The 13,868-nt window shown below is 42.4% G+C and overlaps 1 protein-coding gene across 2 annotated transcripts in view; it reads left to right on the top strand.

Moving 5' to 3' along the window:
• The first annotated feature begins 6,586 nt into the window (after nucleotides 1-6,586).
• ACP1 (acid phosphatase 1) overlaps nucleotides 6,587-13,868 on the top strand; it is a 31,641-nt gene continuing 24,359 nt past the window's right edge. For both annotated transcript variants that reach the window (XM_090032992.1, XM_090032981.1), the window contains exon 1: nucleotides 6,587-6,705. In XM_090032992.1, coding sequence (XP_089889118.1) covers nucleotides 6,663-6,705 — 43 coding nt within the window. In that variant the 5' untranslated portion in view covers nucleotides 6,587-6,662. The remainder of the gene's footprint in view (nucleotides 6,706-13,868) is intronic.

Below are 13,868 nucleotides of genomic sequence, written 5' to 3'. Positions count from 1 at the left end.
CCCTGCCTGGCTGGGCCTGTGGTGCTTGGCACACGACCTCATAGACACCACCCTTTCCCATGTTATCTGCTGCCTGGAACAGCACAGCAGGGGTAGGAGGAGGAGTCACTGGAGGTGGGAGAAGCAGTACCCATAGCAAAATTGGCTCCCAGTTGGATAGGAGCTCTGTTAACTGATCTGACCCCTGTAAATATAAAAGTGATTTTGCTTAAGTGATAATAGTCAGTGTTTTCACAACATAAAATATTTGCTACTGGGAAACAATACCACAAATATGTTATGAGGCCAGCATTTTTTGGATGATCTCTTGAATTGGGCCACATGTATGTATAGATGAAGTTAGACAAACTTTTGAATGTGAAGCATTCTTCTAGTCAGAGGGCCCAACTATGTGAGTGATCCAATAAATAGTTATCACCCCAAAAAATCCTGGTCCTTTGCATGATTCTTGGACAATCACAGATACAGCATCGCTTGAACCCTACAAGGAAACTGATAATTTACTTTCGCCTTTGTCTTTTTCCCTATAATTATTTAATTGCCCTTAAAAACACGTTTTAAAATGGAATCAGTATTTATTTATTATAAATTTGAAACTGCTATAATTTAGAGGCATTTTAATAAAGATTTGTGTGTTGCTTTATTTTGCTCACTTAAAATAGATGCATTGATCAGGCAAACAGATAATGCACCACTTAGTAACTTGCTGGGATAAGACATATGCATGACTAGCTTCAACAACAATCTCAAGGAAATCTAAATGGCTTTTGACAATGTACTAGCAGAAGGATTAGGTGATCCCAGCTTCTAATGGGTTCTGTATTAACACAAACTTGAAATAAGCCCTACACAATTAAATACAGAGACAATTTCCTCTCATCTTCCTAGCAGAATAATCTCTCCAAAGGAGGGCAGAAACATCAAGGAGTAAAATGATATGTGAACATCCATACAGGGCCTTTAAAAAAAAAGAATTAAAAAAGGAAATTAATGGGTTTGCTGGATACAGATGAGAGATTTTGGATACAAGCTAATCAGCCATGCACTTTCTCTTCATATTTTATTAGCTGGGACAGGATAAAATGGTCAGGATAAAGTATCTGAGGCATGGGTGAAGCAAAGATTTTCTAGTGATATCTTTACTGGATCAACTATATAGTTGGGAGAGATGACACCCAAAAACCCTGGCTTCTCTCATTTTTCCTGAACCATCATGGCTACAACAGTCTTCCAGCCGTACTGAAGCATGAGTGTCGTGTAGTTTGCCCAGACAAGAGTCCAGGATGTAGCTGTGCAACCACATAGAAAACAATGGAGAAATAATGGCCAAAGTTGCTTTTCAGAATCTCTGAAAGTGGTGATGGTGCTTGATAAATAAATAAAGTCCAATTTCCATCTAAGCTTGTTGGTTGAATCTGTAGCTTTTTTAGGCAAAACATTTACTTAGAGCCAGGAGCTTTTCACATGAACATCATTACACTGACATGAAGAGAAAGAGATACAAGACTACCCTTGTCATGGGAAACAAAATTAAAATCAAAATGCCAAAGTTCAAAATGAGAATGGTTTATTTTTCTCTTACTAACTTTTATTTTAAGTACAAAAAAAAAAAAAGCCACCCCTGGAGACGGCACACTGTGACAAACCTTTTTTCCTAAAACTCACAAGATGACATTACACAACAGGAATGACTAGAAGGTAGAATCAGCAGAAGGCAGTGTATGTTTCTGTCTTCTATTTTTAAGATATGAAACTACATGAAATTATAATATGAAACTTAAGATACAAAACTATAAAGACAGGAACCCCCAAAGTCTTCTCCCATCCCAATCAATTACAATCAGGCACTTTGTTTGTGCATGTATTCATTGAAGTTAGTACTACACTAAACAAAAGAGACCACATATTCCAAGACACTTCACCTCCATCCCTTGTTGAGTCCAAGAAGCATCAATTAGCTTCCTGGTCTTTTTCAGAACCTACATGGCAGCTGCTAGATTAACTGGTCGGATGACATGGACTCAAATGCCAGGAGCATGCAGATGATACACAGCTATCTTTCATCACACTCAACCATACCACTGTCACCAGGGCCATACACTTCTACTAGGATAAGTGATCGGAAATTGGTTTATACCTGTAACAGAAGTCTGGTGCACAGACTGCTTTAACAGCTCTGATTTAAACCCCACCCCCACAAAATCCAAATTTGTGTGTCATATAAACTAAACGCCATATCAATCCAAATAATATATGGTGGTGGCTTGTTCTAATGACGTAAAAACGTAGATGGGGTGGGGGAGGGGGGTTAAAAAAAAATCGGAGAATTCGGGATTCTTTTGTTTTAATCGGAGAAAGCCAGGATGTCTGCTTATGAGATGCATGTAAACAAAACAAGGAAAGACATTCTCATTTCACCTGTACTAGAACTGATAATACAGAGTGCTGTAATATAGAGAAACAAGTACACTTAGGGAGGAAAACCACTATCAAGACAAACACTGCACATGTTCCTCCCCCAGAGGAGAGCAAACAACATGTGACATATTAGTCAGATTGCTCAATTCTTTATTGAAAGGCATTTCAGATACTTAACTTGCTCACACTGAAAACTACAAAAGAAAAATGTTGGTTTCTCCAACAAATTCATAAAAATACATCTCATAAAATACACCTGCTCTAGTCATTACTTGCAGACAGATAACAGATTTAATAAACTACATCAACAAAAATCACCACACATTCCCTTCAGTCTCTGCATTCCATCTTCACATACTAGTTCTAGCTTCCCCTGTCCCAGAGCCAACGCCCATAAATTACTGCAATTCTGACCACCCTCCTATTAGGACAGATACTTTCTGAAATTAACGACACTCAAGATATGAAAGCAAGTGCAAAAAAATGGAGAGCATTTTAAACAGCATCAGAGGAACATAAATCAAATTTATTCAAATGTTAATAATTAAACCAAAGAGCAAGGATTTTAATTATTTCCCTGTTCCTTAACCATTCAAAACACAACAGATATAAAAGCAAAAGGAACAAGGTAGTATATTTTAATTATTCAGCACAGATTTGCCATCCCATTCTGCTCCAGAACTTATTGCTGTGAACAAAGAACAAAAAATTGTGGCAAACTGAATAGACTGTCAGTTCAAATGCTCCAATAATGCACATTAGCAATATGAGATAACATGTATTTTTCTTCCTATGAAAATATATACTACTAACTCTTAAAATTACTTCTCAACTGAAGCAAGGTATTCGTGCTTAATCCTATGCACTGTCCTATTAAATTCAAACTTGCCAAGACTTAGGTAATGTTGTGGGTAAATGTTTACTAAATGAATGCCTATAAAGTAGGGCTGTATATGGAATCTACCATAAGGTCTTCCAGGCTTCAAGCCTTCTATAAACAGGTTTCCACTCTCTCTATCCCACATACACACAAAAATATTAAAAGCACACATTTTTCTGTCTACCCATCATCTTAACATATACTTTCTTTACTGTTTTTGTTTTACTTTTCAAATTAGGTGTTAAAATGCTTATCTTATTTGCTTTTCTGTCTCAGGTTTGCGTATACCATCAATTATGTTAGCATTGCAAGAAAAATTTTTTTTTTACATAATTTAACTAAAAAAAATCTAAAAAAGAGATTCCCCTCACGCACTTTTTAACCTTTATTATAAAAATGTTAAAAATGAAAGGTGAGCATGCATAAGTGTGTGCCTTCCTAGAAGCTGAACATGAAACACCTGTCAGTAATGAAAACACCCATCACCAGAGATTGAAACCCCTTTCCCCCAGAGAGGGACCCCCCTCTTTCAACTCAGAATGCCAGTCAAATTTAGCCAGAATATAAGTGGTTGGTTAAGACAACTGATTAGCACCAGAAGAACCAGAATTTACTTAGGCTACAGGTCTAAAGCCTAGAGGGATGACTAACATGATATCTATGCATTATGACTGTCTGGTTGTTTTGCCAATGTTCACTTGTGGCAGCAGCAGGTGCTGCTTGACACAGTCCTGACCTCCCCTGCTATACTGCACTCTGGCAGCACCTGCCCCAGTTGCTCTGCGAACTCTGCTGCATGCAGCGCCTGCCCAGCCACTCCAGCACACATGCTGTATACAATGTAGATCCTGGAGTGGGAGCTAGATCCAGCACTTGGGTGGGAGTGGGGGGAGTCTGTGGGCCCATCACCTAGACTTGGCCTGTGGACTGGCCTTGCATCACTCATCCTACCAGTGGGGCCAGATGAGTTTGACTCCCCTGTCCTAACTGATCAACACAGAGTCAGTGGGTCATGCGAATGTGAAGTTAAGCAGAAAGTCAAGCAGGGCTGTACCTTTTAGACAAACTGGCTCAAAGAGGCAGAAGCTTTCATAGGCAACAGCCTGCTTCATCCAATACTGGGAATAGGCTGCTGCAGCATGCACTCCATTGCTAGTGTCCAACCAAGCAGATCACTGTCTGTGGTGGCTCTTGCTTCTTTGAACTGGTTAGTCTAAAAGGTGACATCCTGCCCTGCCTTTTGCTCAGTCTACTGAGTAGAGCAGAGGTGTTAAATTTAGATCACGAAACCAGGAAAGAGAGATGAGAGCTCCACACCCAACCTCCAGCAGGGGCCAAGTGTCATAAGAACTGCCATTTATTGGGTCAGACGGTAGATCTGTCTTGCCCAGCCTCCTATGTCACACTCCCTTGTCTATTCACATATCCAGGCAGAATATCACTGGGCATTGTCCTGGCTCCTTGGATTTGTTCAATGGCCAGTAGGCGCCATCCGGTGTGCTCTGCTCCGTGTCCCCCCTTGGCAATCTTGTTTTGAAACTTTGACCTCCATTTCTGTCCCTGTTTTCAATATTATTTGTCCAAAGAAATCTGTAACACATCACTAGTGACCCCCCCACCCCCAATATTAAAGCAGGCTTATAGTTCCCATGGCAATCTTGGCCCGTGACTTTCCCTGATGTGTTATAAGGCGTATGTCACACTCCCTCATCTGTTCACATATCCATATTCTTGGTTTTCCCCCTTGGCACTCTTATTTGAACCTCTGACCTCCATGCCTGTCCCTGTTTTTGTTATTATTTGTCCCAAATAATCAATTGTCACCTTTCCTGTAGCCTCCCTGCCTGAAGGAGGCCAATAACTTACTTGGTGGGCCTAGGCCCACCCCCTGAACGATCACAAATAGGTTTGTGTCACACTCCCTTGTCTGTTCACGTTCCTGGGCAGAGTATCACTGGGTCCTTGGACTTGCTTGAGGGTCAGTGGATGCTGTCTAGTGTGCTGTGCTTGGTGTCCTCCCACTCCATGCACTCCTCATAAACTTATGACCTTCAATACTGTCCCTGTTTCATTTATGTTTGCCCCAGTTTGTAATCAGTGATATCCCCTTAGTGGCCCCCATCACCAAGCAGGGCTTACAGCTTTACTTGGTGGGCTCTGCTCCACCGTCCCAATGGCATATCAAAAGGCCTGTGTGTGTCACACAGCAGCAGAGAACGGATGAGGAAAGAGGGAGTGAGCTGGGCCTGACCAGAGGTTTTCCCACAGCTGCTCCTTTCTCACTTCCGGCCTCCAGCATTTCTGTTCTAAAAAGCACCAATTCGGAGGCTGGACCCCACACTGTCCTGCTCCGAAGTGACCCCCAGCCTGTCCAGCTCTTTCTTACAACCAGCTGAGCTGCAGCTGTCGCCACCTCTAGGGGCAGCAAGTCCCATGCTTTCCACCAGCATCACGTGAGCAAGAAGTCCAAGCAGTGTCGCCAGGTCTTAAATATGAAATTATCACATGGAAGGCTCAAAATGATTGTGTTAACTGAAAAACTATAACTCACCAGTGGGCAAGTGAGAACTGGGTCAAAGCTAAAGCATTTCTTTCTTCAGAGACAAGCAGTCATAAGAAAGCACTGGCAGCAAACGCAAAAGTCAGTGAAGACTCCTCGAGAGTGACTTGGGTTTTACATACGCTGCATCAATTCGCTGCTTCAAAAATTGTCATACATTCTGAATACTTTTACTATTATCAGTTGTACATCGTGCAAGGGTTGAAATGGTTGTACAAATGCGGTTATGATCGTACACCTGGCAAGGCCGAGTCAGGGGCTTCAAGGGGGCTTGGATGAACCCCACCCTGCCCGGACACCAGGGAAGGCACAAGCGACCCCTGCTACCCCCTTCGGCTGCCACTGATTATTTCGTGGCTGCGGGCAAAGCCCAGAGGCTGGGGCGGACCCTGTGAGGGCATCGCAGAGGCGGCTGATGCCTACACCCCCGCTCCATCCCCACCCCCGGGGGCAGCAGCAGCCCCGCTACACACGACCCCCCTCTCCCGCTGCGCAGGACCCGCACTCACTGCTCGTCAGCCCGCTCCGCGTCACCGCCTCCGCTCACCTGCGCCAGGTGAGGCTGGGAGGGGCAGGGCTGTCTACCCCACTGCCTGATTTTTATCTCGCACCACCAATGGGTTTACCGAGGAGAGGAAGTTTGTGGCCGGGCCCGCAATCTTGGCGTGCATTTTTTCTTTTTTTTAATATATATTTTTTTCCAGTCAGGCGCGGCTGAGGGCAGGCGGGAAGGGAGGGGCCGTAAAACGCCGCGCGGCTGGCGCGACAGCCGGAAGGATTGTGGGGCAGGCACTGCGGGTGGAGATGGCGGCGAGGGAAGTCAAGTCCGTGCTCTTCGTGTGCTTGGGTGAGGGGGCGCCGGGGCTGGGGGGAGCGAGTCCTTTGATGACGTAGCTGATCTCAGCAGTTCTTGTCACAAGAAGGTCGTGCTGGCGCTGCCGTGACGTCAGTGCGGGACACCAACGGCCTGGGGACGGGGCATAACCCAGGCCAGGGCCTGCCGCCCGCCTGCGCCACGGGGCCGGGGCGGGGGTCTGCCCCGCTGGACGGACTCGGTCTCTGAACTGAAAGCCGCGCTCTGGCCCCGTCATAGCCGCCCCTCCGCGCTGCAGAGCCCCTGGGAGGGATGGTCTTGACCTTCTGGCATTGGGCCTTGCGCAGGGAATCTTTCTCACTTCCTTCATGGCCTTCAAGTGCAACGTGGAAGTTCCTGTTGCCCCTGGCCGTATCTGAGGGCACGTTAGGGACTTGCTGTTGTTCCTGACACTTGCAAGTCTGTTTTAAGACCATGATGATAAGCCAGTTTAAGGTTTAGTTGTTCACTTGGAAGGAATTGCTTCTTATAGTACAGATTTGGCTGGGGTTTCTTTTGCCTTCCTCTGAAGCATCAGATTAGCCACAAATGTAGGTGGGAACTAGGGATGTGGAAGTTTGAGGCTGACGTTGGTTGCTTAACCCATTACTTTTTCAAAACTAATCTGGACCCTGTAAAAGTTGTTATTAATGAATTACACATCCAAACAGATAATTTTATTAGCTATGAATACTTACTAGTTATTACTGTATGTATTAATTAGTAAATATTCATAGCTAATGAAATTCTGTTGGTTTAGGACAGGAGTGGGTAAAATCCTGACCAAATGTGGCCTGCCAGGCTATTCTGTCTGGCCCGTGGGGCCCCCCAAAAATTTAGAAAATTAATATTTATTTGCCCTTGGCTGCCTGTCATGTGGCCTTCAATAGCTTGCCAAAACTCAGTGAGCATCCCTCCTGCTAAAATAATTGACTACCCCTGGTTTAGGGTGTGTAATTCATTAATAATAAGGTTTTATGGGGTCTAGATTTCCTTTGAGAGAGGGACTGGGAACCAAGAATAAGGAACTGGGAATAAGCAACCAATTTCAACCTCATAAAAGTTTACAGGATTAATTGTTTACTGATAAGTGCAGTGATAACCAGTTAGCTTACAATTATCCCTTAGCTCCCAGGCAGCACAGTCTGTCAGGGAAGCAGGTAAGAGAAACTTCATGGTGCCCCAGCAGGAAACGGAGGAAAGGGTGAGGGCAACTAGTACCCATAGCTTAAGAGCAAAAGACCTAGCAGCCTAAGGGCTCATCAATTAGGTTCTTGTTTACAGGTGCTTCCTTCCTAGTAGGGCAGGGCTTCAGGTGGGCTGCATTGTCTGCCTGAGTTTGCCTCCTCTTTCCCCCCCAACTTTTACAGTCAAAGAGCTTCAGGAGCCCAAGCAGCTCCCAGCAGCAGCTGTGTCCAGTCTGCTGTGTTGTTGGTTAATCTATTCACTGGTATACTTACAGGAGGTTAAATGATTTTTTTAAAATTATTTACATTCCTAATGGGGACATTGAATGAAGTGGGCCCTTGATCTCTGGTGCTACAGAGAATTCCATTTAGGTGAGTAACTGATCACTGAATATGGGGCCAGGAAGGAGTTTTTCCTTCAGTCAGATTAGCAGAGATCCCAGGTCTGTTGTTTTTCTCTGCAGTGTGTATTTACTTGCTGAGAGAGTTTGTGGGGAGATGTTAAGTCCTGTGGTCATAGTCAAGTGGTGAAGTGGTGTTGGGGACAGGAACAGTTATGTCTGGGGTCCCTGGTCACAAATCTGCATGTAGGTGGCGGTTATGCGATGGTCATTTTGCGCTTACCAAGACAGAAGTATAGTTAGTCAGGTTCGGCTGTGACTGAGCAGTCCTGTTTAGGATCCCCTCTGCTCACCCTGAATAGGAAGGGGCTAGAAAAGATGCCCTAAACATAGGCTGTCTCAACACACACCCCCTCCCCCGCCCATTAGCCTGCCCCAGCTCAAGCTGCCCCCCACATAACCCCTGGACAACATCAAGCATTTTTCATACCTTGACAGTCACCTCTTCCAGTCAATCAATCTTGATGTAGAAATTTGAACGTAGGACTTGCTGTGCAAACATATCCTTTGGAAAGCTGCTTCATTGCATCTTTGCTGACTGAGATTTGCAAATAGAAATGAAGATTCTGGTCTACAATGCAGTGTTTACCCAATACTCCTAAACCAGTGCGAGGTGTGGGTGATATATTGAAGCCATCTTAAGTGCCTGAAATGGTTCCATCAGCATTGCCTCAGGAAGATACTCTGCATTAGATGGGAAGACCACTGCCCCAATGCTGACATCCTCTCTGCAGCTAACATAACCAGCATTGAGGCAAAGATCATGAAACATCAACACCACTGTGTGCAGATGGCTGACACTCATCTCCTGAAGCAAATCCTCTTCTCTCAGTATAGGGCTCCTATACACATGTAGGGAGCCTGCTCTGACATGCTATAATTTCAGCACATTGGAGCAGGCCCGATTAATTGAGGCTGCTGGGGTGTGGAAATTAACGCACTCCAGCAACCTCCAGCATCATGTGTATCAGTGTCCCCGTGCTGCAAAATGGCTGTGGAGTGCTTTAAACTAAAGCTCATTCACTGCTGCCATTTTTCAGTGCAGGAATGCTGATATATGTGATGCTTCAGGCACTTTTAATTAGCGCAGTTCTTGGAGCTGTGCTAATTAAAGTGCCCCCAATGCCTCTTTGAGTACATGTATAAATGCCCTTAGTCATGGTAACAGAGCCTACAGAAGAAGCGCTACAAGGACACCCTGAAAGCATACCTTAAGAAAGGTGGCATCAACCCTACAAATTGAGTTGGCTGGCTGGTATCAGGTCTCAACGGTGCTGCACCATACATCAAGCTACAACCCACTTCGAAGAGAACCGTCTTGCTCAGGAAGCTGAGAAACAGCAGAGGAGGAAGCAAAGTGTGCAACATCCTGGCCAACAGTTGTCCCCCTCCAAGGTACCAGTTGTCATATCTGTGGAAAAACTTGCAGAGCACAGATTCGACTCCTCAGCCACCTTAAAACTCACCAATAATCCCCCCTCCCCCTGGCAGACATCATCCTCATATCGAGGGATAGCTGGTATATATAAATCATTATCTGCGTGTTTTGTCTCATGTCAGAGAAGGAGATTTTAATGGCCTTGGGTTCCAGTCTCTCTTACTTGTAACTGGCAGTTTAGTCTTTTGAGATCTGAAATACTTTTATTTAACATTTTTAAAATTAATATAGGGTATCTTAGTGAAGTGTAATTGTCTGTAATATATATGTGTTTAATGGTCTCATCTGACCACCTGCTTTTCACCTTTTGTAAATTAGATCTCTTCCATTTTATTCTTCACTTGTAATTTTTTGGCTCTACTGATATTAATTGGCTTGTTTTGTATAGGCCACAAGCATCAAATTTGATGTAGTCATTAAAGGAGTCTTATGTATATGGGACTGCAGCTGAAGTAAATAATTTTTTTTTCGTCAATTCACTTGACAAGACCTTCCAATACAAATAATTCTTGATTTAGACTTCTGTTAGATGAAGATAAGGGGAGAGAATTTCATTTAATCTCTCATAAGGTTCAACAAGGACAAGTGCAAAGTCCTGAACTTAGGACAGAATAATCCTATGCATCGGTACAGGCTGGGGGCTGACTGGCTGGGCAGCAGCTCTGCAGAAAAGGACCTGGAGGTTACAGTGGACAGTAAGATGGATATGAGTCAACTGTGTGCCCTTGTTGCCAAGAAAGCTAATGGCATACTGGACTGCATTAGTAGGAGCATTGCCAGCAAATCAAGGGAAGTAATTATTCCCTTCTCTTCTGCACTGGTCAGGCCACATCTGCAGTCCATTTTTGGGCCTCCCACTCCAAAAAGAATGTGGACAAATTGGAGAGTCCAGCACAGGACAATGAAAATGGTGAAGGGGCTGGAGCACGTGACTTCCGAGCAGAGTCTGAGGGAGCTGGACTTATTTAGTCTGGAGAAGAGAAGACTGAGGGGGAATCTGATAAGAGCCTTTAACTACCTGCAGGGTGGTTCCAAAGAGGATGGCGCTAGATCAAGGATGGACGTAATACAGCCCTCAGACCGGATCTAGCTCTCAAAGGGACTTTGTCTGGCCCAGAGTGGGTGTCTCAGTCCTACCTGGCCCAGGCTCCATCTTTCAGTCTTGATTAATTTTCCTTTTTCCTTAGTGAAGTAAAAAAAAATCCACTTGATCGTGTAAAAGTAGTTCATTTCTTTAGGTGTATTCTATCCACAATGTCTCCATTAAGTTTATTAATACAAAAATCAGTTAGCTTTGCCTCTGGCCTCAGTCCCATTATTTCAGATATGAGACACATCTATGTTGTTGGTGCAACATAAAAAAATTTACACTTTCCTCACCTTTGTGGTACCCGTTCAATTGCTGAATGATTAAAAAAGTGGTTTTTTTTCTTTCACTCCTAGTTTATTTTTTATGCATAGCTTGTACAATCATGTTTGTACTTTGACTAGAGTCAGTTTCATCTATTCTTTTCTCACAGTTTCTGTTTGGTTTCTGTACAAATAGGTTCATTATCACAATGTACTTGTACAGACATAGTGAAAGAAAAGCTGACTATACAAACTGCCCACAATTTCACAAAAAGTACACTGCTTTACCTGTCTACGATGATAGTAAACAAATTGATAGAAAACAATGTAAATGGAGAAAACTGGCTGTAGTAGAAGAAAAGCTGATTGTACAAACTATAGTAAGTTTTCTCCATTTACATTATGTTTTCTACCAATTTCTGTTTACTGTCATTGTAGGTAGGTTCAGCACAGTGTACTTTTTGTGAAACTGTAGGCATAGTTTGTACAGTCAGCTTTACTGTACTCAGTTTCTTCTCTGTTCTTGCATTTCTCATGAAATCACCGTGGCATAGTTAAATTTAGTGTTCCATAAATACTGAGAAATAGATTTATTATGAAATTATTGTATGTCATCTTTTGCCAGAACATCCAGTGTAACATTTTTGAATTGCTATATTTGGTAATAGTGTAATGAGAGGACCTTATTCGTAATACAACAGGTTATAGAACTTTAGTCCATTTTATGATGATATGTACAATTGGCTAAAAATGAAATACACTTCACAATCAATTAAAATTTTAATTGTGACAAAACACTTATTCCAGTTAATGGCACATCAGAATATTTCATTCTCTTCTCAAAAATTTTGAATTACTTAGCATAGGATGTGGCCAGTAGTATGCCTTTGATTTGCAGGCCAGTCCTACAGACAGTTGTTCAATATTTAAACTCGCTCTTTCTAGGATGGGCTAACACGTAAGGAATTTTGATTTTTAAACTATCACTTTTAATCTTGTTTTGTATTTTTACTTTTTTCCTAAAGACAAATTTGTTCTTGTTCGGTATAGCCATTAAAGCATGTTGGCTTGTACTAAATTTAGCGTGTCAGTATTTAGTTACTTTTTTAGTAAACCAGGGGATAGTCTTTTTTAAAGCAGTTCTATAGGTTAACATATATTTCTTCAGTTTCTTAATATTTAATGTGTTAGAAAAATCACAGGTGACCCATTTCTTACATTTTTTTTCTTTAATTTTTGCTGGCCTGCAAATTGTACAGGTGTCAAATGTATGGAAATGAAAATGTAATTAAAATACTGGTAGCACTTTTTTAGTTAAAGAAAACTACATTAAATATGTTTGATATTTTTTGGGGGGGCAGCAGTAAAATGATTGAGGGTCAGAAAAGGTAACTTGCACAGGCATTTGTAAAAAGGATTCTGAGAAGTGGGAGTTGCCTTCTTTTTTTTAGGGTAGATGCTAAAAGGGGGGAGAGAGCACCAGCAGGGAAAATTACCAGGAGCTATGGGATGCATTATCCTTGGCTGGGTAACAGGTGGAAGCTGTGTGTGACACCTGACAAAAACTCAGGGAAGAGAAGATTGGAGGATTACAGATAAAGGAGATGAACTGTGAATTCAGATTTCTCCCCCACAGTGTTTGATCATCTGCTTTGCAGTCATCCTAATTAATCAGGTCAGGCTGAATTTCTTCATCATCACTGCCATTTTAGCAGTTGGCAACCTGTTCAATCTAATCCAGAATTTGCAATTCAGGTTACAAATGGGTAGATATAAATTGGGGGTTCTGAATTTTGTCAGTATGTCTGTTTCTGTGTCCTAGAGTTGTTATCATTTTGCAAGGACAGAGCTGACATTCTTCTACTCTGAGTGTCATTTGCCCAGTCATACAGCCCATGAGCACACAAGCTGGTGTTTCCAGAGGCTGCAGGATCCACAGATTTTGGTGTTTTCTGGAGTTTGGCAATTCATGGGTGCTGCTCACAGTTTGCCTCATTCATTGGAACCATAGTCAGTTTTGTATGTAGCAAAAGTGAAGCTGTGATTAAAACCTTCGCAAAAGAAAATAAAACATAGTAAAAAAAAAAAAATTAATTTAAATTTAAAAACTATGTACAGCACAAAGACAGAAGTGGGTACACTGTACAATGAGGATGAGACTGAGCTTAAAGAAAATCTAGGTGTGGCCCAGAAACTTTGTTTCAGTTTTCCATAAGGATAATGTTGACTCTCAGGCAAAGGAAGGGATTGTGTAACATTTGCCTAGGATACAAGGAAGTTTTTCCAGGCCTCTATTCTGTATTCAGGTTTTAAATTTTTTGGTTCAAATATCAAAATGGTTTATTAAACAAAAAAAAAATGTAAGCAATTGCTGCTTTTCTCCATGTCCTTTCAGGTTTTTTTTCAATTCTGCGCATCCCATTCTCTTCCACCTTAACTGTCTTCATAGACTGGAGAAAGAGATTGTTGTCTTTCTCAACTTGGAGTGAGCTAAGCTAAATTAAGCGCACAGCCTTTTTTCCAGATGCAAACAGACTACAGGCATACCTCGGAGATATTGCGGGTTCAGTTCCAGACCACCGCAATAAAGCGAATATCGCGATAAAGCGAGTCACACAAATTTTTTTGGTTTCCCAGTGCATATAAAAGTTATGTTTACACTATACTGTAGTCTATTAAGTGTGCAATAGCATTATGTCTAAAAAAACAATGTACATACCTTAATTAAAAAAATACGTTATTGCTAAAAAATGCTAACCATCATCTGAGCCTTCAGCGAGT

Source organism: Crocodylus siamensis, chromosome 1 (assembly GCF_052110815.1).
Source record: "Crocodylus siamensis isolate JL-2025a chromosome 1, ASM5211081v1, whole genome shotgun sequence".
In the NCBI taxonomy this organism is placed as follows: Eukaryota; Metazoa; Chordata; order Crocodylia; family Crocodylidae; genus Crocodylus; species Crocodylus siamensis.
This window is presented reverse-complemented; position numbering and strand designations above follow the sequence as displayed.